This window comes from Hemiscyllium ocellatum, chromosome 8 (genome assembly GCF_020745735.1).
Source record: "Hemiscyllium ocellatum isolate sHemOce1 chromosome 8, sHemOce1.pat.X.cur, whole genome shotgun sequence".
Classification (NCBI taxonomy): domain Eukaryota; kingdom Metazoa; phylum Chordata; class Chondrichthyes; order Orectolobiformes; family Hemiscylliidae; genus Hemiscyllium; species Hemiscyllium ocellatum.
In genome coordinates, this window is record NC_083408.1 from 22809208 (window position 1) to 22836498 (window position 27291).

The 27291-nt window shown below is 42.8% G+C and overlaps 2 protein-coding genes across 5 annotated transcripts in view; one reads left to right on the forward strand and one right to left on the reverse strand.

Annotated features, from left to right (window-relative positions):
- Positions 1-13030, forward strand: part of ptgr2 (prostaglandin reductase 2) — a 102876-nt gene extending 89846 nt beyond the window's left edge. For both annotated transcript variants that reach the window (XR_009644950.1, XR_009644949.1), the window contains one exon: positions 12785-13030. The gene's annotated coding sequence lies outside the window, so the exon portion shown is untranslated. The remainder of the gene's footprint in view (positions 1-12784) is intronic.
- tmem62 (transmembrane protein 62) overlaps positions 1-27291 on the reverse strand; it is a 75389-nt gene that overhangs the window by 39766 nt on the left and 8332 nt on the right. For all 3 annotated transcript variants that reach the window (XM_060828668.1, XM_060828667.1, XM_060828669.1), the window contains 3 exons: positions 21206-21347; positions 19948-20072; positions 1479-1601 (listed from right to left, as the gene is read on the reverse strand). In XM_060828668.1, the coding sequence (XP_060684651.1) occupies positions 1479-1601; positions 19948-20066 (242 nt within the window). In that variant the 5' untranslated portion in view covers positions 20067-20072; positions 21206-21347. The remainder of the gene's footprint in view (positions 1-1478; positions 1602-19947; positions 20073-21205; positions 21348-27291) is intronic.

Sequence of the window (27291 nt, forward strand, 5' to 3'; positions counted from 1 at the left end):
CATATCTGAGTGGCATGCATGGAGTGGGTGTGGAGTTAGGTTAACCGCACTCCAAACAATCTTGTTAATGAGAAAAAAGCTTCACGAGAAAGCCTTTGGTTTTTGGAGCTTTTCGGATTTCAGATAAATGGTTGTCTACCTCTCTAAGCAAGTTCCAATCCACATGACTCTCAACTGATCTCACTAGGGTCACAGCGGATCCTGTGCCATGCACTTAATACCATACAAAATGGCTGAAATGCCATGTGAAACAGTGCAGTTTTGAATCAGCAAATCATTTGTTGTCTGCCCAAAACGGACAGCATAAATGCCATCAAACGCAACTGGCCCAAAAGAGAAACCAAATATAATTGAGGTTGTCAAGACAGATGGTAGAGTGGCTCAGTGGTTAGCACTTCTGACTGACAGCATCCGGAAACTGGGTTTGATTTCAGTCTTAGGTAAATCATAGTCATAAGCATAGAGATAAACAGCATGGAAACAGACCCTTTGATTCAACTCATCCATGCTGCCCAGATATCCTAACCTAATCCAGTCCCATCTGCCAGCATTTGGCCCATATCCTTCTAAATCCTTCCTATTCATATACTAATCCAAATGTTGCTATTGTACCAGCCTCCACCGCATCCTCTGGCAGCTCATTCCAAACATGCACCACCCTTTGCGTGAAAAAGGTTCCCCTCTCACCCTAAATCTACGCCCTCTAGTTCTGGACTCCCCCACCTCAGGAAAAAGACCTTGTCTATGTACCCTATCCATGCCCCTCATGATTTTATAAACCTCTGTAAGGTCACCCTGCAGCCTCTGACACTTCAGGGAAAACAGCCTTAGTCTGTTCAGCCTCTCCCTATAGCTCAAATCCTCCAACCCTGGCAACATCCTTGTAAATCTTTTCTGAACCCTTTCAAGTTTCACAACACCCTTCTGATAGGTAAGAGACCAGAAGTGCAGGCAATACTCCAGAAGTGACCTAACTGATGTCCTGTACAACCGCAATATGACCTCCCAACTCCAAACTGTCTGTATAAAATTTGCATGTTCTCCCTGTGTCTGTGTGGGTTCTCCCAGGTGCTCTGGTTTCCTTCCACAGTCCAAAGATATGTAGGTTAGGTGGATTGGCCATGCTCAGAGGTTTCAAGGATAAGTTTCAGTCTGGGTAGGATGTTCTTCAGAGGGTTGGTAGAAACCGAATGGCCTCTTTCTGTACAATAAGGATTCTTTGGATGGACAGGTTGACTAAGGCACGAGAGGCACCCGGCTTCTGTGCTTCAATTGGGAATAAATAAACAAAAACAAAACTAACAAAATGAACCAGAGTTGACCCTGTTTGATACTCAATATATACACAAAATCCCAGAACATTAGAAACTCTAAACTATTACCAAATCAACACATTCAACATTTAATTACAGCGCCTGTCAGAACAACCCAAAGATTTTCTCATGCATTATTGTAGATGTTATTTCAAAGATACCAACTTCCGGTTGTCCATCCAGTCACCAAGCTCCAGTTCCAGTGTCCCTTCGGTGTTCCTGCTGTGCAGAACAGGCATGAGGCCCCCCAGAGTGTGCAGGTGTCCACACAGGTATGCAATAGCAGAGCTGTAAAGTATAGAAAAGTTCCATTTACAAAGCTGAAAAGTTCAAATAAAGTGTGCTCCTCTCTCACCCCTTTAAACATATTTGAACATTTAGAGGAGCATGGGAGCACAATTAGAACATTCAGCTCCTCAAGTCTATGCCACTGTTCAGTTTGGTCATGGCTGATCCATGTTGAAATCCATCTACTTGACTCAGTAGTTCCAGAATTGTTAACTTTTTGTAAACAATAGTCCAACACCGAACAAAAAGCTGTTCGCACTGAAATTTTGAAATGACCAAGTGCAGGGAAATGGGGTTAGTATGGACAAACATTTTTGGTTCGCGTGGACCAGTTTGGGCCAAAGGGCCAGACTCTATGACTCTCGCACCCAAAACCTCAAAAGCTTTTTGGGAGAGAATTCCTAATACATTACACGTAACACTTGCATTCCACTTGAGCCAGGCAAAACCCAGCTCAACAAAAGAGATTTTAACCGTTGTTCCTGGACTTTCGATGGTAGCAATATTCCTGAGTCACCCAATAGCACATGAGGCTGGGAATTCTGTGGAAAATTACTTGACTTGTGACTTCTCTTATAAGGCCCGAGTCAGGCGTCTGATGGATGAGTACACCTCCAGCAACACTCAAGAAGCTCAATGTGGGAATCTGAGTTCACACTAGCTGTGTATCTTAGTGAACTCATCATTCATGCAAACAACACATACGAGTTTTAAAAAGTGCTTACTCTGCTGAACAGAAGCTGGAAAGTATAAGTCTGGGATGAGTATACCTTCTCAGCTCCATGTTATCTCAAGTCTGCATTGTACTTTAGTGTTAGTTTGTCCAGAATGTACAGATCAAAGAATAAAATTGGTACAAATGATTTGAGTGAACTATGTTTGTGGTGGTGCAACTAGAATTGTTCAGAGTGATTGCTGAGTTCATATGTGTGAATTCTGAATTTGATACTAAATAATTATCACTGAATTGTTATGGTACAGGAGGAGGTAATTCAGTCCATCATGCCTGCATCTATTCTATTAACTAGTGCCAATCTCTGCTCTTTCCCCAAACCCTTACACATTACTTTTATCCAAATGATCATCCACAACCCTCTTGAATTCCTCAATTAAACCTGTCTCTGCCACATTTTCAGGCAGTGCAATCCATATCTCAATCATGCACTGAGTGAAAATAGTTTGAAAGCAAAAAATGGTGTCGATCACAGCGGGTCAGGCAGCATCCCTGGAGAGAAAACAAGCTAACATCGAGTCTAAGACACTTTACTAGAGCTGAGGTGAAGAGAAAACGTTTTCCTCACTCCACTCTGGCTTCTTTTGCATCTTACTTTAAATCTACGCCCTCTTCCTTTTATGAGGGCAGGAACAGTTTCTCCATATCTAATCTATCCAGTCAGCAATTCAATACCCTCATTAACCAACACTGCAACCTCTCTGCCTTTCCTGAAGACCTTGTGCCTAGACATATTTAACACCCAGTCCTGCCCTTTCTTGAGCCAGGTCTTTGTTATTACCACAACATCATAATTTTGTGCAGCAATCTGCATCTGTAACTCCCCAATCTTATTTATTATACTTCATGCATTCACATAAATACATGTTTCCTCCGTTTTCCCTTTTTAATCCTGACTCTGACTTCACGATTAACCTACTATTCTCCATGCTCATGCCAACTAAGTATTTTGCAAACCCTGGTCTTCTCCTGTATGGTTTTGTGGCTTTGAGAGTGGCAGGTCATGTACCACAAGCCTTTTTGAATTTTTTGAGGATGTGACAAAACATCTTGATGAAGATAGAACAGTGGATGTGGTGCACATGGATTTTAGCAAGTCATTTGATAAGGTTCTCCGTGGTAGGCTCATTCAGAAAGTATGGCAGCACGGTGGCACAGTGGTTAGCACTGCTGCCTCACAGTGCCAGAGACATGGGTTCAATTCCTGCCTCAGGCAACTGTCTGTGTGGAGTTTGCACATTCTCCCCGTGTCTGCTTGGGTTTCCTCCGGGTGCACCAGCTTCCTCCCACGGTCCAAAAACGTGTAGGTTAGATAAATTGGCCATGCTAAATTGCCCGTAGTGTTAGGTGAAGGGGTAAATGTAGGGGAATGAGTCTGGGTGAGTTGCTTTTCGGAGGGTCGGTGTGGACTTGTTGGGCTGAAGGGCCTGTTTCCACACTAAGTAGTCTAATCTAATCTAACCTAAGGAGGCATGGGATACAGGGAAATTTGACTGTCTGGATACAGAATTAGCTGTCCCATAGAAGACAGAGGGTTAGATGGAAAGTTTTCAGCTTGGAGCTTGGTAACCCATGGTGTTCCACAGGGATCAGTTCTGGGACCTCTGCTCTTTGTGATTTTTATAAATGACTTGGATGAGGGAGTGGAAGGGTGGGTTAGTGAGTTTGCCGATGACAATAAGGTTGGTGGAGTTGTGGGTAGTTGCAACAAGACATTGACAGGATGCAAAACTGGGCTGATAAGTGGCACATGGAGCTCAATTTGGAAAAGTGTGAGGTCATTCACTTTGGAAGGTTGAATTTGAATACAGAATACAGGGTTAAAGGCAGGATTCTTGGCAGTGTGGAGGAACAACGGGATATTGGGGCCCTTGTCCATGGATCCCTCTAAGTTGCCATCCCAGGTTGATAGGGTTGGTAAGAAGGTGTATGGTGTGTTGGCTTTCATTATCAGAGGGATTGAGTTCAAGAGTTGCGAGGTTATGCTGCAGCTCTATAGAATCCTGGTTAGACCACACTTGAATATTGTGTTCAGTTCTGGTCACCTCATTACAGGAAAGAGGTGGAAGCTTTAGAGAGAGTGCAGAGGAGATTTAACAGGATGCTGCCTGGACTGGAAGACATGTTCTTATTAAGAAAGGTTGATGGAGCAAGGCGGAAATGGCTATCATTAAGGGGGCATCATTTTAAGGTGATTGGAGAAAGGTTTAGGGGAGACGTCAGAGCTGGGTTATATGGAAAATAAAGAGCATGAAAGCATGGGAAGGGTTAAAGCATGAAGACCACTGGCAATCTGTGGAAGGCAGGATGGGATAAGACAGTGGAATGCTCTTACACCAATTAGCAGAGTAAGGTTAAGGCTGAAAGGTCACTATGGTGAGATGAGATAACAGTTAGTAGAGCTAGTTTCCCTGTTTAGTGTCATTATGACAGGATTGGGACCATAAATATTTGGGACATGACACTAAAATATCTAATTAATAGTTAGTAGAGTCAGCTTGAGACAGGAGACTATTGTAATAGATGGAATAGCTAAATATCGATCATAACAGGTTAGTCCAGAATGGAAGATCAGTGTAGCAGAGGTGATAATAAAATCTAACCATGATATTAGAATAACATTAAGTAGAATATACAACTAAAGAGATAATGGGAACTAACATCACTGGTTTATTGTGTAGCTAGAGTGAGGTACTTTGATTAATATAGTTGGACATGCTGATAAGCTAACAGAAACATAATAATAAAAAAATAAAAATCCACAGACCCAGAGGTTCAGGGGCATTCGAGAATCTGCTTTCTCAGTGTCACGGTTTTTTGCAAATAGAAGACCTACTTCTTGAAGAACTCTCTGCATCTCCTGGTGATTCTCGACATTTTCTCCATGACAGTTATTTACACTGAAAGTGGTGGTCTGTGGAATGCACTGCCAGCAGTGGTGGTAGAGTCAGATACAATAGGGATATTTAAGTGACTCTTGGATATGCACATGGATGATAGTAGAATGTAGTGTAAGTAGGTTAGTCTGATCTTAGAGTAGGATAAAAGGTCGGCACAACTTTGAGGGCTGTACTGTGTTATACTGTTCTATGTTACAGCTTTCTCTTGTTTCCCACACACCCTGCAAAGTTAGTTTAAAGCCTTCCTGATGCCACTAGCAGAAACCACTTCAAGAACCTCAGACCCAGCTCTGTTTGGGTGTAACCCATCTGGTTTGTACAATAGGTGCCAACATCCTCAGAGTCACTCCCAGTATCTCCATTTAAATAAGACTGTTCTTTTGTTCTCCCTTTCAAAATGAACTTTACATGTTCCCACGTTTATACTCCATTTGCCAACTTTTTACCCAATTACCTAACCTATCTATATCTCTCTGTAAACTGTGCATCAACCTTGCAGCTTGCCTTTCCACTTATTTTTATGTGATCTGCAAATTTGACTACAGTACATTTACTTCCCTCCTCCAAGTCATTAACATATATTGTGAACAGTTGTGGTCCCAGCATTGATCCTGTGGAACCCCGCTGGTTACAGGTGGCCAACCTGAAAAATAATCCCTTATATTCCAATTGCTGTTTCCTGTCCATTAGCCAATTCTCTATCCATGCTAATATACTCCCTCCGACCCCATGGGCTCTTATTGTTTAGCCAGAAGCTTGGCTCTGACTGCACTCCCTTGAGGAGTTAATTATGCTAATGGAATTTTACTGTCAGATTTGACTGAACATTCCACGTAACACGAACCTATTAAAGACAAAGGTTCTGCGGTTGTTACAACTAATGACTGTGTTTAAAGCAACCCAAGAGAGAGAGAACAGGAAAGCAGTCCAACACTCTACGCCATTCAGAACAAAGCAGTCTGTTTGATTAATGCCCCAGCTACCCCCCCTTAATATTCACTAATAAGGAATATTAATCTTATCTCTCTGGATTTTTGATTGTTGATTGAAGCAGGAAATTGGCTTTTTCAGGACTGTGGAAGGAATTGCTGCCCTTTTTATCAACAAGCACATCTACTGTAAATTCTGTTTTCACTGTTGTTTGTTCAACCAGTGTGGAAAAGTTCAGTTGCAGACAAATTGGCATCAGGGAATGTTTACAAAATGAGGTTGGATTGATGATAATGAGTTGCTTGGTCTGTGAACTGATGACCAGTTCTTGATGACAAAGGCCTTCCACCTGCCAACAACTATTGTGATTAGTTCTCAGGGAGTTGAACAGCTTGGGCTGAGAACAAGATAGTGAGAAGCTGTCAGATATCCACCAGCTCAGCAGCTCTCTCCATTCTCTATAGCAAAACTCACCTCAAGGTTGAATTTATTCTTCCTTCAAGAGTTGCTGTCAGCTGTGATTTTAAATTAAGATGTGGAAGTGTTGGTGGACAGGGTCAGAAGTCACACAACACCCCCAGGTTACAGACCTGATGAGGGGGCTTGTGGTTTCAAATATGTTGGACTATAACCTGGTGTTGTGTAACTTCTGACACTTTTAATTAAATAGGAGACCTTTTATAAGCGTGAACCAGACTCCCAGTGCCACTTGCAAACCAGTGAAATCTGAAGGCAGACCATGGAGGAGCCTTCTGATCAGCATAATAACCATCTCATCAGATCCTGTGATCAGACACCATTGAACCAATTTCCCAGTTTTCACTCTGTCCATGGTAGGAAATTTTTTTCCTGTCTTTGTACAAGGGGGGCATTTATAAGAGGATTAAAATTTGAATTAGTCGAATGAAACATCAATGGTTTATAATTGTTTGCCCAGATTGACTTGTAAGCTCAAGTCTGCTTACTGTGCTTTCAGTCAATCTGGGTCTGCAAGTCAAGCAAATTGGGAAATTTGCTTATTTCTATAAAATCTTTAACTTCTGTGATGATCCTGGGAACAGTGAGACTTCATTTCTAATGCTCAACAATCTTCACAGGCTTTTTTGAATAAGGGGGTAATGTATACAATTCTTCAGTTCTCTGGTACCACTTACAAGAAAATCAAGAAAAGCACGGCCAGTGCCTTTGGAACGAACCTGTGTTCTCCCTTCCCTCAGTTAATTGGATGCATCTCATCTGGTCCCAGTGCCATAAATTCGTTCGTTGGTAAGTGTCGGAGAAATTTGCCAAATAGGTTAGAGGTCACAAAACAAGCTCAAAGTGAAATTGACAAACAGTTTACTGCAAGCGATATTGCTGGTGGGGAAATTGACTCGGCAGCCACAGAACTGACAGTCTGCATAGGTAGATCAGATTTCTCCTCTCAGAGCTGAGGATGAGGCCAGTCTTATAGTAATGCTGCACAATGACACTGAATAAGAAATGGGAAACTACAATGTTTCTGGAAATGGAGTAATTTAGTGACAAGGATGCTAATTAGAAAACAGTTTCATCAGGTGAATGTCCTGTTCCTTCACACAATGCAACAACCTGACACTATCATGGTTCCATTCATCTCCAAGTAAGGAACTGCTAATTTGAATACCTTTTTAAATTGCTTTCAGATTAAAGATAAGTAGGATAAATATTTTATAGATTAAGTAATTAAAGACCAGTAGGAGTTTTAAAAAATCTAATTAAATAATTTAGAGATGCAGGACCAGGTGATGCATTTTAGTTGCACGATGTGGGAGCAAGTGAACCCCACTGTGGTTCATAGTGACCAAATCTGTAGCAAGTGTTGTTTGCTTGAAGAACGCCAGCTTAAAGTTGATGAGCTGGAGTGCAAGCTTCAAACACTGCGCCAATAAGGGAGAGGGAGGAGTTACTTGGACGTTGTGTTTCAGGTGGCAGTCACACCCCTTAGATTAATTAACGCCTCAAATTTGGTCAGTGGTCAGGGATAAGAGGATGTGATTACAAGCAAGGCTGAGGGAGGGATCTGGAAGGTAGTGCTGAAGTAGCCTCAGTCCTTGTCCTTTCCAACAGGTTTCTGGTTCTTATTCCGTGTGCAGATGAAGCTGGGGCTGGAGAAAGGATGAGCAAAATTACCAAAGCACTAACCTACAGTTGTTCAAGAGGGGAAGAAAAGAGAAATGCAGTTCCATTTGGGGAAATAATAGTTATAGGAATAGCCACTTGTTCTCTGCGGCCAGGATAAGGTGTTCCAAAGGCTGGGTTGTCTATCTGGTGCTCGGATTCAGGATATCTCGTTCTAGGCTGCAGAGAAACTTGGAGGAGGAGGGAAAATATCCACTTGTTATGGTCAATGGTGGTACCAGCGATTGTGACAGAATGGGGGGAAAAGGTCCTCTTGAGGAAATATGAGAAACTAGAGGCTAAATTAGAAAGCAGAACCAAAAAGGTAATAATCTCCTGAGCCATGGTATCAATATGATTAAAGAGACAAATCCGTGGTTCAAAGATTGATGTGGGAGAAACACGTTCAAATTCATGAAACATTAGCACCAGTACTGAGGAAGGTCAGAGCTGTTCCGTTGGGATGGGTTCTACCTGAACCATGTTGGGACCATAATTCCTGTGAATGTCATAACTAGGCGGGTGGTGGAGGCTGAGGTATGTATTGGGGTTGTGGATTAATTTGCATGGAAAATTAGAAAATCATAGCTAAAGAAGGTAGGAATGCAGGTTGGTGACGAGGCTGATTGTTACCAGAAACTAAAAAAAACTGATTTGTGTGAGTATCATTCTGTGCCAAGGAATCAAAGAAGTGTAGGGAAATTTGATAAAAGAACAAACGTAAAGGCTTTGTAACTGAATGCACAAAGCAAATGGAATTTTGGTATTTATTACTATACAAATTGAGTATAAAAGTAGGGAAGTGCTGCTACAATTATATAAGGCTGCACCTGGAACACTGCATACAATATTGGCTCCCTTATTTTGAGGACATATATAGCTGTCCTGGAGGCAGTTCAGATTGATTCCAGAATTGAAGGGTTCGTACTATGAAGAGAGGTTGAGCTGATTAGGCCTATTTACTCTGGAATTTAGAAGAATTAGTGGAGATCTAATTGAGGTATACACCTGTATATGCTAAAGGGGATTGAGAAAATACACGTGGAAGGGATATTCCTCACGTAGGGCAATCTAGGTCAAGAGGTCATAATTTTCCCATAAGGGGTAGCAGATTTAAAACAGAGGTGAGGAGAAATTACTTCACTCAAAGGGTCGTGTATCAGAGGAATTCAATGGAAGGTTGAATAAATTTGAGGAGAAAGGCAGACAGATTTTTAATCAGTAGTTGGTTGAGGAGTTATGGACAGCAGACAGGTAAGTGGAGTTGAAGCTGAGACAAGACCAGCCTATTAAATGGCAAAGCAGGTTCAAGGGGCTGAATGGCCTATTTCTGTTCCTTGTTCTTACTACTTACTTACAGTGTGGAAACAGACCCTTTGGCCCAACATGTCCACACCGACCCGCCGAAGCACAACCCACCCAGACCCATTCCCCTAATTTACCCCTTCACCTAACACTACAGGCAATTTAGCATGGCTAATTCATGCTAACCTGCACATTTTTGGATTGTGGGAGGAAACCAGAACACGGGGAGAATGTGCAAACTCCACACAGTCAGTCATCTGAGGTGGGAATTGAACCCGGGTCTCTGGTGCTGTGAGGCAGCAGTGCTAACCACTGTGCCACCCACTTATGTTCTACATTCAGGAATACAAGCTTAGACTTTACAACCGGTCTTCATATTTTGAGTCAATTTGCAAAAAAAGAAAGTAAACAGCATTGGAAACATAATAGGCTCGTTAACATCGTAAGTGAGGGGAACAGGACCCTGTCATCAAAATGCTAACACTATCATTTCTCTATCGAAAATGCTGATAAATCCAATGGGTTACTTCGGTGATTTTAGTTAGGAAGGATGCTCTTTGGAGGGTCAATGTGGACTTGCTGGGCCACTTGGCCTGCTTCCACACTGTAGGGATTCTATGTGGGTGAAAATAGGTTTTTATTTAAAACAACCAACAGCGGACTGCCTTTCTTTCCCTCCAGGCTCCATCTCCATCTGTCACTTATTTTACTGCTTCACCACCCCATCCACCAATCTTTCCCGGTCTTCAGCATGTAGATTGCTGTTTTCTAGCTACTGTGTGTTCCAAAGAAGGATAACTGGACTTGAAATGTAAAACGTTTTTTTCTCCACAGATGCTGCCAGACCTGTTGAGTTTCTGTATTTGAAACTGATCATATTAGTAGTTCAACTGGGATTTAACACATTTTGTAATGGCTTGTGGAACACTGGGACTCTATTACTGGCGTGCTCTTCCAGTTACATTGTGACACAATTATTTGGGGAGAGCATGGTAAAAGTGAAGATTATGGCTCCTATGGAACTGTGTTGCAATCAAGTCTGTCAAAGGCCAAGTTTCACTCTCACACTTACGATGACATAAGTATGTTAAATATGCAACAAGAGAAAGCAGATTAAGACTGGTCCTTCCAGTCAATGAAAGAGCTCAGTGATCCCCACAGACATCACATTGTTGTTTTAATATGACTATCTCTATGCTGTAGCATGAACTACTGCATTCCACAAATGCATTGTAGTTAGGAATGGAAGCTATTGCATTCCTTCAGTTGAATGGATGCAATGTACTTGCACTACATAGTTTACATTCATGGGCTGCAGCTCTGTGATTAGTCCATTAAAAAATGCAGCACAGAAACTGGTCATTCAGCTGGTGTTCATGATCCACACAAGCCTCCTCCCATTCCTACCATATTTAACCTGGTCAACAAAACGACCCAATCCATGAGGTGTTTGAAGAACTGTTCTCCTCTCTTGAAATCATCTCTAACATGTAAGTATGGCTTTCTGAATTGGATTTGTTGGTTGAAAAAGAAACTTACTCTGACTTAAGAGTCAGACACCCATATAGAGTCATAGAGATGCACAGCACGGAAACAGACCCTTCGGTCCAACCCGCTCATGCCGACCAGATATCCCAACCCAATCTAGTTCCACCTGCCAGCACTCAGCCCCACATCCCTACAAACCCTTCCTTTTAATATACCCATCCAAATGTCTTTTAAATGTTGCAATTATACCAGCCTCCACCACTTCCCCTGGCAGCTCATTCCATACCCATATCACCCTCTGTGTGAAAACGTTGCCCCTGAGGTCTCTTTTATATCTTTCCCCTCTCACCCTAAACCTATGTCCTCTAGTTCTGGACTCCTTGACCCCAGGGAAAAGACTTTGCCTATTTAATTAATGTGTTAAATCCTCCAATCCTGGCAACATCCTTGTAAATCTCTTCTGAACCTTTTCAAGTTTCACAACATCCTTCCGATAGGAAGGAGACCAGAATTGCACACAATATTCCTAACTAATGGCCTGTACAGCCGCAACATAACCTCCCAACACCTGTACTCAATACTCTGACCAATAAAGGAAAGCATACCAAACGTCTTCTTCACTGTCCTATCTACCTGCGATTCCACTTTCTAGGAGCTATGAACCTGCACTCCAAGGTGTCTTTGTTCAGCAACACTCCCTAGGACCTTACCATTAAGTGTATAAGTCCTGCTAAGATTTGTTTTCCCAAAATGCAGCACTTCGCATTTATCTGAATTAAACTCCATCTGCAACCTCTCAGCCCATTGGCCCATCTGGTCCAGAACCTGTTGTAATCTGAGGTAACCCTCTTCGCTGTCCACTACACCTCCAATTTTGGTGGCATCTGCAAACTTACTAACTGTACCTCTTATGCTCGCATCCAAATCATTTATGTAAATGACAAAAAGTAGAGGGCCCAGCACCGATCCTTGTGGCACTCCACTGGTCACAGGCCTCCAGTCTGAAAAACAACCCTCCACCACGACCCTCCCGTCTTCTACCTTTCAGCCTTCAAGCATTTAAAAGCATAGTCTCCTGGTCAACATGTCTTAAAACTGGAAAGCCATAAACTTTACACAGGGATTTGGAGCTAATTGCACAAATGATTCAGTGAGCTAGCAGAAGAACAATAGGCTGAATGGCTACATTTTGATTCACTCATTCCACTTGTTCTTGTCTTCAGACAGTTATTTTCCCTTTTAAAGCTTTTCACGGGTATGGTGACCTGTGCTGCAACACAGTTCCAGAGGGGAAACAATCTTCACCTTTTCCCCTCATCCTTGACTGAGACCAGACATAGTAAGAATACAAGCCCTCTTTTTGGTTCACTGTTAATTCACGCCTCCTAAAAGTGTGGCATTATGTATTTTAAATACCCCAATCAAGGAAGGACAAGAATTATTTATCTTTTAGTTTGAGGTCCAGAAAGAGTTTAAAAAGCACATCCATGTGAGCAAAGTGGGATTTAAGCAGTGTGCCACAAAGAGGTGCAGACTCCTCAAGCAAAGTTCCACTCTGTTGGAAACAATGAAGAGTGAATTGGATTGTGTTCATGCATGGAGTAACTAACCTTTTCCCATGTTATTGTCACTTACACTTAAATAAGGCCAAGTCGCCATGGTCCTACAGGGTTGCTCTCTCATTACAGAAAGACAACTGGCGATGGTTTAACCTGAAGGTCATCACACCTTAGGTAAGGGGAGAGGTTGAGAAGAAGAATCTTTCATGGTAACCTCAGTTGGTGCAGGAATCGAATCTGTGCTGTGTGTTGTTGGCGTCCCTGTGTCTCACAAATCAATCATCCTGCCAACTGAGCTAACTGACTCCCTTATTTGAAAAGGAACATGGAACATGAGTCACTGGACTGATGCAAGAGAATAAATCAGTGTTGTGAGATATTGTGTTATAGGCTATCTTTATTGACTCACTCACCAAATTGTTATATTCATTAATACGGAGTTCCTGTTTATTCATTCATAACCCTTTACTAACCTGTTATTGACTATAACATGGTGTCATGCATTCACTCATAAAACTGCAGTTCTGTAGTATCCAAATTTAAAAACAACCCTTTCAAACCTATTACTGTATTACAAGCAGATTTTACCTCAGCACTCAGAACAATACCATCCCCATCAAGTCTCCACGAAACATTGTAATATTAATCAGCTCGTACCAACCATCTCCTGGGCTTGAATAGATTAGGTATCTATTAAATACCTCTAACTGGGCCATTATCTCTTTAAGAAACTAACTGATGAAACTGCGTTAAAAATCACAACACCAGGTTATAGTCCAACAGGTTTAACTGGAAGCACACTAGCTTTCGGCTTCCAATTAAACCTGTTGGACTCTAAACCTGGTGTGGTGTGATTTTTAACTTTGTACACCCCAGTCCAAAACTGGTACCTCCAAATCACGATGAAACAGTGCTTGCATGAAATTGTATGAATGAAAGAAACTCACACTGGCAAATACTAAATAAATCTCACAACCCAACTGCAGTAATCCGTTCAATATCCTTTATTCTTTTATTATAATTTCTAACTTATTTAGAGTATGTTGGCCTAGTATTTTAGTAACATTACTAATTTATAAAATAAAAGAACTGACACCTCTTGATTACGCAAGCAAACCGGACAGACACCCTTAATCCCATCAGAAGTAACAGCCAGCACTTAGCGCATGTTTTAATCCATCTCCTGTCTCCCAGGACAAAAGCCCGGTGGCTCAGTGGTTAGCACTGCAGTCTCAGTGCCAGGGACCCGGCACTGGCGACTGTCTATGTGGAGTTTGCACATTCTCTCCGTGTCTGCGTGGGTTTCCTCCAGGTGCTCCGGTTTCCTCCCACAGCCCAATGATATGCAGGTCAGGTGAATTGGCCTGGCTACATTGCCCCATTGGTGCATTAGTCAGAGGGAAATGGGTCTGGGTGGGTTAGTCTTTGGAGAGTCGGTGTGAACTTGTTGGGCTGAAGGGCCTGTTTCCATACAATAGGGAATCTAATCTACAATAGATTAAAAAAAAGAACACCATAGTAATGGGATTTTAATATGTTGGAACTGTGTATAAAAGGGCTCCTGTAAGAACTGTATTTTAGGTTCTTACAGGATAAAAGGCTATTTTCGCTACTCACCCGTTTTGGTCGTTATTTATACATAATCTCAGTGTGTCTGGAGTTTGTTTTGAATAATTTGTGGGATGTGGGCGTTGTTAGCTGGCCAGCATTATTGCTTGTCCCCAGTTGCCCTTGAGAACTGGTGGTAGTGAGCTGTCTTCTTGAACCACTGCAGTCCACATGCTGTGGGGTTTGCCCATAATGCTGTTAGATGGGGAATTTCAGAATTTTGATGCAGCAACACTGAGAAAAAGCAATATGTTTCCAAGTCAGAATAATGAGTGCCTTGGAGAGGAATTTTAAGGTGCTGGTGTTTCCATGTATCCGTGACCCTTATCCTTATAGATGGAAGTGGTATCGGGTTTGGAAGGTGCTGCAGAAGAATCTCTGGTGAATTGCTTTTAATTGCACATCTTGTAGATGGTACACCTGCTACCACTGAGCATCAGTAGTGGAAGGGGTGGATATTTTTGGATGTGATGCCATCAAGTGGGCTGCTTTTTCGCTTGGTGTTAAGCTTCCTAAGTATTATTGGAAATGCACTCATCATTCCTGACTTGTTCCTTGTAGATGGTGGACAGGCTTTGAGGAGTTAGGAGGAGAGTTACTCACTGCAGCATTCCGAGTGTCTGATTGTAACCACATTATTTATATGTTAAGTCCAGTTCAGTTTCAATGGTAAACTCCAGGATTTGTGTGAAGTGATGGTATCGCTATTGAATGTGATGGATGGGTGGTTTGATTGTCTCTTATCAGAAATGGTCACTGACTGGTACTTGTGTGATGTGAATGGTATTTGACACTCGTCAACCCAGATCTTGCTGGATTTGAACACAGACTGCATCAATATCTGAGGAGTCACGAATGGTGCTGAACATTGTGCAATCATTGTCAAACATTCCCATTTCAGACCTTATGATGGGGAGAAGGGGATGAAGCAGCTGAAGATGTGCCTAGGACACTACCCAGAAGAGCTCCTGCAGAGATGCCCTGGAGCTGAGATAACTGACCACAATCATTTTTTTAATTCATTTGTGGGGCTTGGGGGTCGCTGGCTGGCCAGCTTTGATAGCCCATCCCTATTTGCCCTTGAGAAGATGGAGGTGAGCTGCCTTCTTTAATCACTGCAGAACCCTTGCTGTGGGTTGACCCACAATGCTGGAAGGGAGGGAATTCCAGGATTTTGACCAACGACTGTGAAGGAACGATGATATATTTCCAAGTCAGGATGGCTTGGAGGGGAACTTGCAGGTGGTAGTATTCCCAAGTACCTGTTGCCCTTGTCCTTCTAGATGGAAGTGGTCATGGGTTTGGAGGGTGCTGTCAAAGGATCTTTGGTGAATTTCTGCAGTGCATCTTCTAGATAGTACACACTGGTGCTGAGCACTGGTGGTGCAGGGATTGAATGTTTGTAGATATGATGCCAATCAAGTGGGTTGCTTTGTCCCGGATGGTGTCAAGCTTCTTAAGTGTTGTTGGAGCTGCACCCATCCAGGTAAGTAGGGAGTATTCCATCACCCTCCTGACTTGTATCTTGGTGGATACACTTTGGGGTGTCAGGAAGTGAGTTACTTGTCACAGTATCCCTAGACTCTGACCTGCTCTTGTTGCCACTGTGTTTCTGTGGTAAGTCCAGTTGAGCCTCTGGTCAATGGTAACCCCCAAGGAGATTGACAGTGGGGGATTCAATACTGTTGAATGTCAAGGGGCAGTAGTTAGAGTGTCTCTTATTGGTGATGGTCATTGTCTGGCATTTGTGTGGCGCGAATGTTACTTGCCACTTGTTGGCCCAAGCCTGGATATTGTCCAGATCTTGTTGCATTTGAGCATGGACTGCTTCAGCATATGAGGAGCTGTGAATGGTGCTGACCACTGCGCAATCAGAGGTGAACATTCCTACTTACGACCTTATGGCAGAGGGAAGGTCATTGATGAAGCAGCTGAAGATTGTTGGGCCTGGAACACTACCTTGAGGGACTCCTGCAGAAATGTCCTGGAGCTGAGATGACTGACCTCCACATCCAGCTTCCTTTGTACCAGGTATGACTCGAAGCAGCAGAGGGTTTTCCCCTGATACTCACTGATTCCAGTTTTGCCAGGGTTCCTTGGTGCTATACTCGGTCAAATGCAGCCTTGATGTCAAGGGCTGTCACTCTGACCTCACCTCTGGAATTCAGCTCTTTTATCCATGTTTGAACCAAGGCTGTAATGAGATCAGGAACTGACTGACCCTGGCGAAATCCAAACTGGGCATCACTGAGCAGGTTATTGCTGAGTCGGTGCTGCTTGATAGCACTGTTGATGACCCCTTTCATCACATTACTGATGATGGAGAGGAGACTGATTGGGCGATAAGTGGCCAGGTTGGGAGTTGTCATGCTTTTTGTGTACAGGGCATAAGCAATTTTCCACATTGTCAGGTAGATACCAGTGATGTAACTGTACTGGCTATGGCTTGGCTATGGGGGCAGCAGGTTCTGGAGCTCACGCCTTCAGTACTATTGCTGGAATGTTACCAAGGCCCATTGCCTTTGCAATATCCAGTGCCTCCCGCTGTTTCATGATATGACGTGGAGTGAATCGAATTGGCTGGAGACTGGTATCTGTGATTCTGGGGACCACTGGAGGAGCCCGAGACGGATCATCCACTTGGCACTTCTGACTGAAGATTGCAGTGAATGCATCAACCTTATCTTTTGCACCGATGTGCTGGGCTCCTCCATCGTTAAAGATGGGGATATTTGTGGAGCCTCCTCTTCCAGTGAGTTGTTTAATTGTCCACCACCATTCACGACTGGATGTGGACGGACTGCAGAGCTTAGATCTGATCTGTTGATTGTGGGATTGCTTAGCTCTGTCTATCACTGGCTGTTTATGCTGTTTAGCACTCAAGCAGTCCTGTTTGGTAGCTACACCAGGTTGACACCTCATTTTCAGGTGTAAATGATGCTGCTCCTGTCATGCCCTCCTGCACTCTCCATTGAACCAGGGTTGATTCCCCGGCTTGATGGTAATGGTTGAGTGGGGGATATCCCAGGCCATGAGGTTGCAGATTGTACTGGAATACAATTCTGCTGCTGTTGATGGCCCACAGCGTGTCAGGGATACCCAGTGCTGAGTTGCTAGATATGTTCAAAGTCTGTCCCATTTAGCTTGGTGATAGTGCCACACAGCACACAATGGAGGTTATTCTCAATGCAAAGGCAGGACTTCGTCTCCACCGCAGGGTGGCTACTTTTACCTAAACAGTCATGGGCAGTTGTTTCTGCCGCCAGCAGATGAGTAAGGATGAGGAGAAAACATACTTGATCTCAGAGTGGTTTGCTAAGCCATTTCAGAGGGCAGCATTAGAGTGGTGCTGGAAAAGCACAGCAGGTCAGGCAGCATCCGAGGAGTAGGAAGATCGACGATTTGCACAAAAGCCCTTCCTGATAAAGGGCTTTTGCCCAAAACATCATTTTTCCTGCTCCTCGGATGCTGCCTGACCTGCTATCCTTTTCCAGCACCACTCTAATGCTGCCCTCTGATTTCCAGCATCTGCAGTCCTCATTTCTAACCATTTCAGGGGGCAGTTGTGGCTCTGGAATCACATGTGGGCCAGACCGTGTAAGGATGGCAGATTTCCTTTCCTAAAGGACATTACTGAACCAGTTGGGCTTTTCCACCAATTGACAATGGTTTCATGATCATCAGTCAGCAATTGACTCTTAATTCCAGATTTTTTTTTTTAAGTGAATTCAAATTCAACCATCTGCTGTGGCGGGATTTGAACTCATATCAGTATTCTGGGTTTCTGGATTAATAGTCAAGTGTCAATATGAGTAGGCCATCAGGGTATGCCTCCAGCCAGCAAGCAGATTTCCAACTCATTCACACTGATTCCAGTTTTGTTGAAGCTCCTTGATACAGGCTTTACAGTAAAGGGCTGTCACCTCACTCAGCTGAGTAAGGGCCATTCGTGGTCGATCAATTTTTCTCTCTGGACATGTCAATAAGATGATTGTGTTTCTAATGCCAACTGCTTTTTCACAATATCACAATTATTATGGCATAGGGGGAGGTTATTTGGCCCATCATGCATTTGCTCTTCAAATGAGCATCATAACAGTGTCAAACTCCTGCACATTCCCCACATGACTTTTATGCAAATAATCATTCCAAGGCTGCGTAATCCACATTCCAAATTGAGTGAAAACTTTTCCTCATTTCACCCTTGTTTCTTTTACATATCATTTTAAAGCTATGCTCTCTTGTTCTTTTTACGATAGGAACTGCTTCTCCCTGTCTACTTTATCAGCTCACTCATGATTTTGAAAACACCTCTCAGATCTCCTCCTAGCCTTCTTCTCGAAAGGTGAACAGTTCCAACCCCTTCAATCTGTTTTCATTACAGAAGTTCCGCATGCCTAGAATAATTCTTGTCAATTGCTTCTACGCTCTCTCCAATGTATTCATATCCTTTCCCACAATTTGGTGCCTCCAACTGTATACAATTCTCCAGCTGAGGTCTAACATGTCTTATATAGTTAAACAATCATACACCAGGTTATAGTCCAACAGGTTTATTTGTCCATCCCAGTTCGACACCGGCTCCACCACATCAGGTTCAGTACCAATTCCTTGCTTTTGTATTCTATGCCCTAATGAGTAAAGTCAAGAACACAGTACACTTTATTTAATGCCACCTTCTGCTCCTGCATCCTCTTCACGATTGTATCTATTTTTTATTGTCTATTAACATTCTTCCAACTGATGTGCATTTCTCTGCATTGAATGACCTATCTGCTTACTCTACCAACTTATCAGTGGACTTTTGCAGTCTTCATAGTTTACAACTCTTACAAGTTTTGTGTCATCTGCAACTTTGAGAGTGTCCCCTGCACATTGAGATCCACATCATTAATGTTATCAGGAAATGCAAGGATCCAAATAACTACTTCCAAGGAACTGCTCTAAAGCCTTCTCCAGCCTGAAAAATATCCACAGAACACTTTTGTTTTAGATACCAAAATTTCCAAATTCACTAAAAATATGACAGAGGATAGATTGAGCGTTTACTTGTTTTAATGTGGAAGAAGAAGGGGCTTCTTTATGGAGTTAAAGGTTTTGATTGAGTAGACAGAAAGTAATTACTATCTCTGGTGGAAGAATTCGGCCTAACCTGACATCAGTGGAGGCAGACCATTCAGAGGTATCACTGCTTTGCACAAAAATTGACAATAATCTGGAACTTTCTCCCCAAAGAAATCTGTGAGCATTGCGTCAATTATATATTTCAAATCAAGTGTGATGAATTTTTTTTTAGAAACCAAGTGTACATTCCAACACACAGCACTGTTAAAGATGACTGTCAGGATCAATATGGAGGGAGCCAGATGATGTCTGTTTCCCACACTAGAATCTCAATGCCAGTATACTGCAGCTCACGTGGGGATGATACCATGCACAATCAAGAACAAGCTAAATTGATGACCACCAAACAGGAGACTTGGGGACGTAAATACCAAATATATTGGCGTCACCTATGGATCAAGATCTCACAGTCACAAAATAATTTGCATGCATACACCATAATCACCCACCCGCTCCGGTCATCACCACAACCTACCAGTACCCAATCATAGTAAGACCCTCTGCTGTTCTATATTTCCATATCAGCCATGTTGTTTGAAAAGTAAAAAGAAATCCCTCACCTCATGAGTTGCTGTATGCCAGGAGAGGCAGAAATGATAGTGGAGGTGGTGTAATGGCCAAGCCAAATGGTGTGATTGCTGTTGACAGTTTCAGATGCTAGCTTTGACAATTCACCCATTTTATTCTGCAAAGTAAATGACATATTTAGTATAGTTTGTTGTAGCTCATTACCTCCCACACACTCCCTGATCCTCCAGCCATCCTTCAGCCCCATTTTCCAGCAGTGTTCTTCTCACCTCACTGGACCCCACTTTAGACACAGCAGATTGTATTCCTGCAATGAATGCTGCTGTGTTAAATTAGGATAGCTGCACTCTTTGCACACTCTATCCACTGGAGTAATCTATACTGTCGGTAGCTATGCACCTAAAAGAAAACAGAATTTGCATTTGTTTTGGACACCTCCGTTGACTTTATATGATCTGTTGCTTTAGTAGTGTCACTGCTGTAATTTAAGGAAAAGTGGCAAGCAGTAAGCACACATAGGAGAAAGTGAGGACTGCAGATGCTGGAGATCAGAGCTGAAAAATGTGTTGTTGAAAAAGCACAGCAGGTCGGCAGCATCCAAGGAGCAGGAAAATCGACGTTTCGGGCATAAGTCCTTCTTCAGGAATCCTGAAGAAGGGCTTATGCCCGAAACGTCGATTCTCCTGCTCCTTGGATGCTGCCTGACCTGCTGCGCTTTTCCAGCAGTAAGCATACATAGCTTGTCAAACAGTAATGAGATCAACAACCAGATAAACTGTCTTTTTAGATGTTTTGAGGGATAATATTGGCTAGAATAAAAGACAGGCAGGAAGCATTGCCAACAATAGGAACATAACGACCTGACTGGATGCAAAGAGCCTAATCAAGTACAGTAACATATTAGTTTTGTTCCTGTACACTTAATAGAACACGGATGCAAATTCAACTCTGGCAATTTGCGAATTTAAATTCACTTTGAGGATCTGGAGGCAAACAGGTAGTGTCAAAGTCAAAACTAATTAGCCAAGCACACAGCAACGGGACTGTTATTTTAAAAAAATCCCCAGCTGATTCACTAAAATCCTGTGGGTGAAAAAAACTTTCTTCCGTATCCGATCAAACATTATGTGACACTTGTCCCACACCAACCTGCCTGACACTGAACTGCCTTTTCAAGTGGCAAATCACTATTGCTCTGCCCTAATTGCTCAATAAGTTTGTCATCCAGCCACCCACAAAAATTTAAAAGAAAGCTCTAACTCTCTATAATGCAAGTAATCGTCTTCCTACCTGCTGCAAGACACCAAAGAAATTGAGTGGTCTTTTGGGACCAGGACTCAGGGTGGCATCAACACAGATGAAGGAGTAATTTCCAAAGTGAGTCTGATGTAGATAATGAAAGGATCCATCCTGACGATGGGCAGAATATTTCCTGTAAAATCATCAATACCAGTTCAAAATCACAAGTTTTTATTCAGTTTCAATTAAGTAGTTTTTTTAATCCCCATTGTAGCCTTGTCTTCTTTAGTTTTCACTTCTAATCTGAATTGAGTCAGAAGTTAAAACATTTTGCCTGAAATGATTCAACTATTTATTGGAGATCGAACAAATCCAGTTTCAATAAACTTGATATCCATGGTTAATGGAATCAGCACACAAAGAGATAATAGAAAAGCACGTCGAGGTAATTTTTCAGTCTCGTAGCCAGTGATGTTTCCTCTGAGCTGCGCAGCTTCAAAGAAACCCCAAAGCCTCCATACAAACTGCACACAATTGGCCCGTTTTAGTGAAAAAACATGCATAGCCACACAAAACATTTAAAGGGTTGCACACTTAGATAAAGCTACAATACAAACAAAAAGTTTGTTGGTGGAATTGATTGGAACAACTTCGCTGAATTCTTTAAAAAAAACATATAGAGTGTTAAGGTTATACATCTACAAAGCTTTTGGCTGAAGCTGAACATTTTTTATACTCCTTCACAGGGTGTGGATGTTGTTATCTGGGCGAGCACTTTTTGCCAATCCCTAATTGTCCAGGAGACAGGGATGATGAGTTACCTACTTAATCAGTGCCATTCATTTGGTGTAAACTGACCCACAGATGACCACGATTGAAAGTCTCAAAAACTGTGTTCCCTGCCGAGTGCCCAGGTTCAGGATATCTCATCTAGGCTACAGAGGAGAAGGAGGGGAAAGATACAGTTGTTTTGGTGCACATAGGCACCAACAATAATAGGTAGAAAGAAGAAAAAGTGTTTGCTGAGCAGCCAGGGGCTAAATTAAAAAGCAGAACAAATAAAGGCAATAATCTCCAGATTACTACCTGAGCCATGAACACACTGACACAGTCACCAAGATTAGAGATGAACATGTGACTCAAAGACTGGTGTGGGAGAAACAGGTTCAAATTCATGGGACATTAGCCCCAGTACTGGGGGAGGGAGGGAGCTGTTCCAATGGGACGGGCTCCACCTGAATCATGCTGAGACCAAAGTCCAAGGATATCGCATAATCAAGGTTATCCAAAGAGCTCTTAACTAAATAGGGGAAGGGGAGGAGAGAGAGTTATGTTGTGCAGAAAATCATGGAAAACGGTAAGGGGGAGGGAGGGGAAGGGCTCAGCCAATAAGGTAGAGAGTATTGAAAAGCTCAGGAATTTAACTTCTGTCACAACAGATAAGGGGACAACTATAACAAGGTGGGGGCGGGAGGGTCAATGCGGAACTGAGGGTGTTACACATAAATGCATCAGTATCAGAAACAAGGTAAATGAGTTTGTAGCACAGATTGAAATTGGCAGATGTGATGTTGTGAGTATCACAGAGGCATGGCTGCAAGGGGATCGAGACTGGGAACTGAATATTCAAGGATTATGTCCAATTGAAAGGACAGGCAGATGGGCATGGAGGAGTAAGAAGTGTTAGTAAGAAATGAAGTTAAATCAATAGCAAGAAGTAATATAGTGTTAGAAGGTACAGAATCTACGTGGGTCGAGTTGAGGAACTGCAAAGGAAAAAAAGACCCTGATGGGAGTTGTAGATGGGCATCTTAGCAGTAGTCAGGATGTGGGGGAATAAAATAAGTCAAGAGATAGAAAAGGCATGTAAGAAAGGCATGCTTACAATAATCATGGGGGTAGTTCAAAATTCAGGTGGACTGGGGAAAACAAGTTGGCACTGGATCTCAAGAAAAGGAATTTGTGGAATGCCTGTGAGCTAGTATTTTGGAGCAGCTTGTGGAAGAAGAGCCCACTAGGGAACAGGCAGTTCTGGACTTGGTGATGTGTAATGAGAAAGACATGGTTAGTGTGGTGCTGGAAAAGCACAGCAGGTCAGGCAGCATCCGCGGAGCAGGAAAATCAACATTTTGGGCAAAACCCACTTCCGCCTGATGAGACAGACATGATTAGGAAATCTAAGGTGGAGGAGCACCTAGGGGACCAGCGACCATAATATGACAGAATCCACCCTGCAGTTTGACCAAGAGAAGCTGGGTAATGGTATTAAAGTCAGCAAAGGTATCTATGAAGACATGAGGGAGAAGCTGGCCAGAGTTGATTGGAAAGGGGGGGTAGCCGAGCAGGAATGACAAAGGAACAGCAATGACAGGAGTTTCTGGTGGTAATTCAGGAGGCACAGCAGAAATTCATCCCAAGGAAGAGGCAACCATGGCTGACAAAGAAAGGCAGGACAGCATAAAAGCAAAAGGAAAAGCATACAATGCGAAGAAGATTTGTGGGAAGTAGGAAAATAAGGGTGTCTTTAAAAACCAGCAGAGGAAACTAAAAAAGCAGTAAAGAGGGAGAAGATGAAATATGAGACTAAGCTAACTAATAATAAAACACAAGATTGCAAGAGTATTTGTTAAGGTATCTAAAAGATAAGAGAGGGGCGAGAGTGGATAGTGGATCGCTGGAAAATGTGGCTGGATAAGTAGTAATGGGAACAAAGAAATGGTGGAGGAACTGAATAGGTACTTTGCTTCAGTTTCGACATTAAAAGACATCAGCAGCATTCAAGAACTTCAAGAGAGTTAGGGGCAACAGTGAGTGCCATGGCCATGACTCAGGAGAATGTGCTGGGGAAGTTGAAAGATCTGAAGTTGGATAAATCAGCCAAACTGGGTGGACTGCACCCCAGAGTTCTGAAGGACACAGCTCAGGAGATTGTGGAGGCAGTGGTGGTGATCTTTCAGGAATCACTGGAATCAGGGAGGGTTGCAGAACTGAAAAATTATTAATGTAACACCGCTGTTTAAGGAGGGAGTGAGACAGAAGACAGGAAATTGTAGACTGATTAACCTCACCTTAGTCATTGGTAACATCTGAGAGTCCATTATTAAGGACGAGATTGCAGTATACTTGGAAGCACATGGTAAAATAGGGCTGAGTCGGCATGGCTTTGTCAAAGGAAGGTCATGCCTGACAAATCTGCTGGATATTTTTGCAGAGATTACTAGCAAGTTAGACAAAAGAGAGCCAGTGGACATTATCTATCTGGATTTCCAGAACGCCTTTGACAAGATGCTGCACAAGAGCTGCAAAATACAATAAGAGCCCACCGTGTTTGGTGCAAAGTACTGGCATAAATAGAGGATTCTCAATGAAGGGCACCTGCTTCGTGGATGCTGCCTGACCTGCTGTGCTTTCCAGCACCACACTCTTGACCCCCATAAATAGAGGATTACCTGACTGACAGAAGGCAGAAAGTGGGAATAAAGGGATTTTTCAGGATGGTATCTGGTGATGACTGAAATTCGACAGGGGTCAGTGTTGGGATCACAACTATTCGCATGATACATTAACAATCTGGACAATAGAACTGAGGGCATTGTTGCTAAGTTTGCAGATGACACAAAGATAGGTGGAGGGACAGGTCATGTTGAGGAACTAGGGAAGCTGCAGAAGGACTTGGACAGGCTGAGGGAGTGGGCAAAAAAATAGCAGATGGAATACAATGAGGGCAAGTGTGAGGTTATGCATTTTGGTAGGAAGAATAGAGCTGCAGACTATTTTCTAAAGGAAATGCTTCGAATATCTGAAGCACAAAGGTACTTGGAGAACTAGTTCAGGATTCTCTTCAAGTTAACGGTGGCTCAGTGGTTAGCACTGCTGCCTCACAGCACCAGGATCCCAGCTTAGATTCCAGCCTTGGGTGACTGTCTGTGTGGAGTTTGCATGTTCTCCCTGTGTCTGCGTGGGTTTCCTCCAAGTGTTCTGGTTTCTTCCCACAGTCCAAAGACATGCAGGTTCAGGTGAATTGGCCATGCTAAACTGCCCATAAGGTTAAGTGCATCAGTCAGAGGGAAATGGGTCTGGGTGGGTTACTCTTCAGAGGGTCGGTGTAGACTGGTTGGGCCAAAGGGCCTGTTTCCACACTGTAGGGAATCTAATCTTAACATGCAGTTTCAGCTGGCTGTTGGGAAGGCAATTGTAATGTTCGCATTCATTATAAAAGGGCTGGAATTCAAAAGCAGAGATGTATTGCTGAGGTTGTAGAAGGCTCAAGTTAGACTGCATTTGGAATATTGAGAGTAGTTTTGGGTCCTATATCTAAGAAAGGATGTGCTGGCCTCAGGGGGGGTCCAGAAGAAGTTTACAAGAATGATCCTGGTGATGGAGGGCTTATCATACGAGAAGCTTTTGAGGACTTTTGGGGCCGTACAAAATAGAGTTTAGAAGGATGAGGGGGTATCTCATCGAAATTTACAGAATACGGAGAGGTCTGATTAGAGAGTGGACGTGGAGAAGATGTTTCCACTAGTAGCAAGGACACTGCCTCAGAGTGAATGGACGACCCTTTAGAACTGAGATGAGGGTGGTGAATCTGTGGAACCCATTGCCACAAAAGGTTGTGGAGGCCAAGTCATCGAGTCTATTTAAGACAGAGATAGATATGTTCTTGTTTGGTCAGGGGATCAAGAGTTATGGAGAGAAGGCTGAGAAGAATCGAGCTGATCAGCCGTGATCAAATGGCAGAGCAGATGTGATGGGCCACATGGCCTAATTCAGCTCTCATATTTGTGGTCTTCTGGTTTACTGGGTAGCAAGCCAGTCACAAAATGAAAAGCAGAGGTAGAGCCCTTGAAATGGTTACTCAATAGTAGCAAAGGATAGGAAGCAATGTTCTATTAGGGATACTGTTGGAGTCATCGTGGTTCAGTATTTTCAGAAACAAATTGGAACTGGGTTTGGAATTTAAATTCAAAACATGCAGAGCTTACCAAATTGGGGATGGTTTAGTTAATACTGAGGAAGACTGTGTCAAAACACAAGAATAGTTGAGTAATTGGTAAACGAAGGTCAATAGAGTCAGAGATGTACAGCACCGAAACAGACCCTTTGGTCCAACCTGTCCATGCCAACCAGTTATCCCAACCCAAATTAGTCCCACCTGCCAGTACCCAGCCCATATCCCTCCAAACCCTTCCTATTCATATACCCATCCAGATGTCTTTTAAATTTTGCAATTGTATTAGCCTCCACCACTTCCTCTAGAAAAGGATGAACTAATATGCTTTGGTAGGATTAAGGAGACCACATAATTCTTGGAAATTAAGTGCCTGAGTTGGGTAGAGGAGCAGAGAGATCTTTCGTTACAGATACACAAAATCAAAAAGAGCAATGCAGATTAATAAGGTTATTAAAAGCACTTGGTTTACTTTCTAGAAAGATAGAATTGAAAAGTTACATTAACCTTTATAGAATTTTGATTAGATCAGATTTAGGGCAGATCTGCACTCCGTATTATATTCGGAATATACTCAATTCACAAAAATAATTACTCAAATGATACAAGAATTGAGCAGTAACACCTGTCAGGTAATACTGAACAGGCCAGAGATCTTAAAATCTGTTAAGATTTAATGACTGAGAATTGGTTTAGAAAGTAGAAACATAGCAAACACGCTCCTCCTTCTGAAGGGGACCAGGACTAAATAGAAGGTAGTCATAATGGTCCAAATCTTTCAAGTGAATGAGGAACAAACAGCACTGCTGTTATACATCAGGACCCAGAGAAGTCCCAATGTACACTTGTGCAGTATTTAGGTGCAAAATGTAAACTAGCAATAGAGACATGCCTGCCAGAACCGTGTATACACGGCTCCAGAACCGACTGCACCACTGTATATTTGAGCTAGATGTCCTGAATTTGCCTGGAAATGTAAGGGCTTATGCCCGCAACATGGATTCTCCTGCTCCTCGGATGCTGCCTGACCTGCTGTGCTTTTCCAGCACCACACTCAACTTTGGTCTCCAGCATCTGCAGTCCTCATTTTATTCCGGTAAGACCCGCCAAGCCAATAGTGTCTATAACTTGGTAGAATTTAGCATCCAGTTTGAGAATGAGAAACTTAGGTCAGCAACAACTGCGT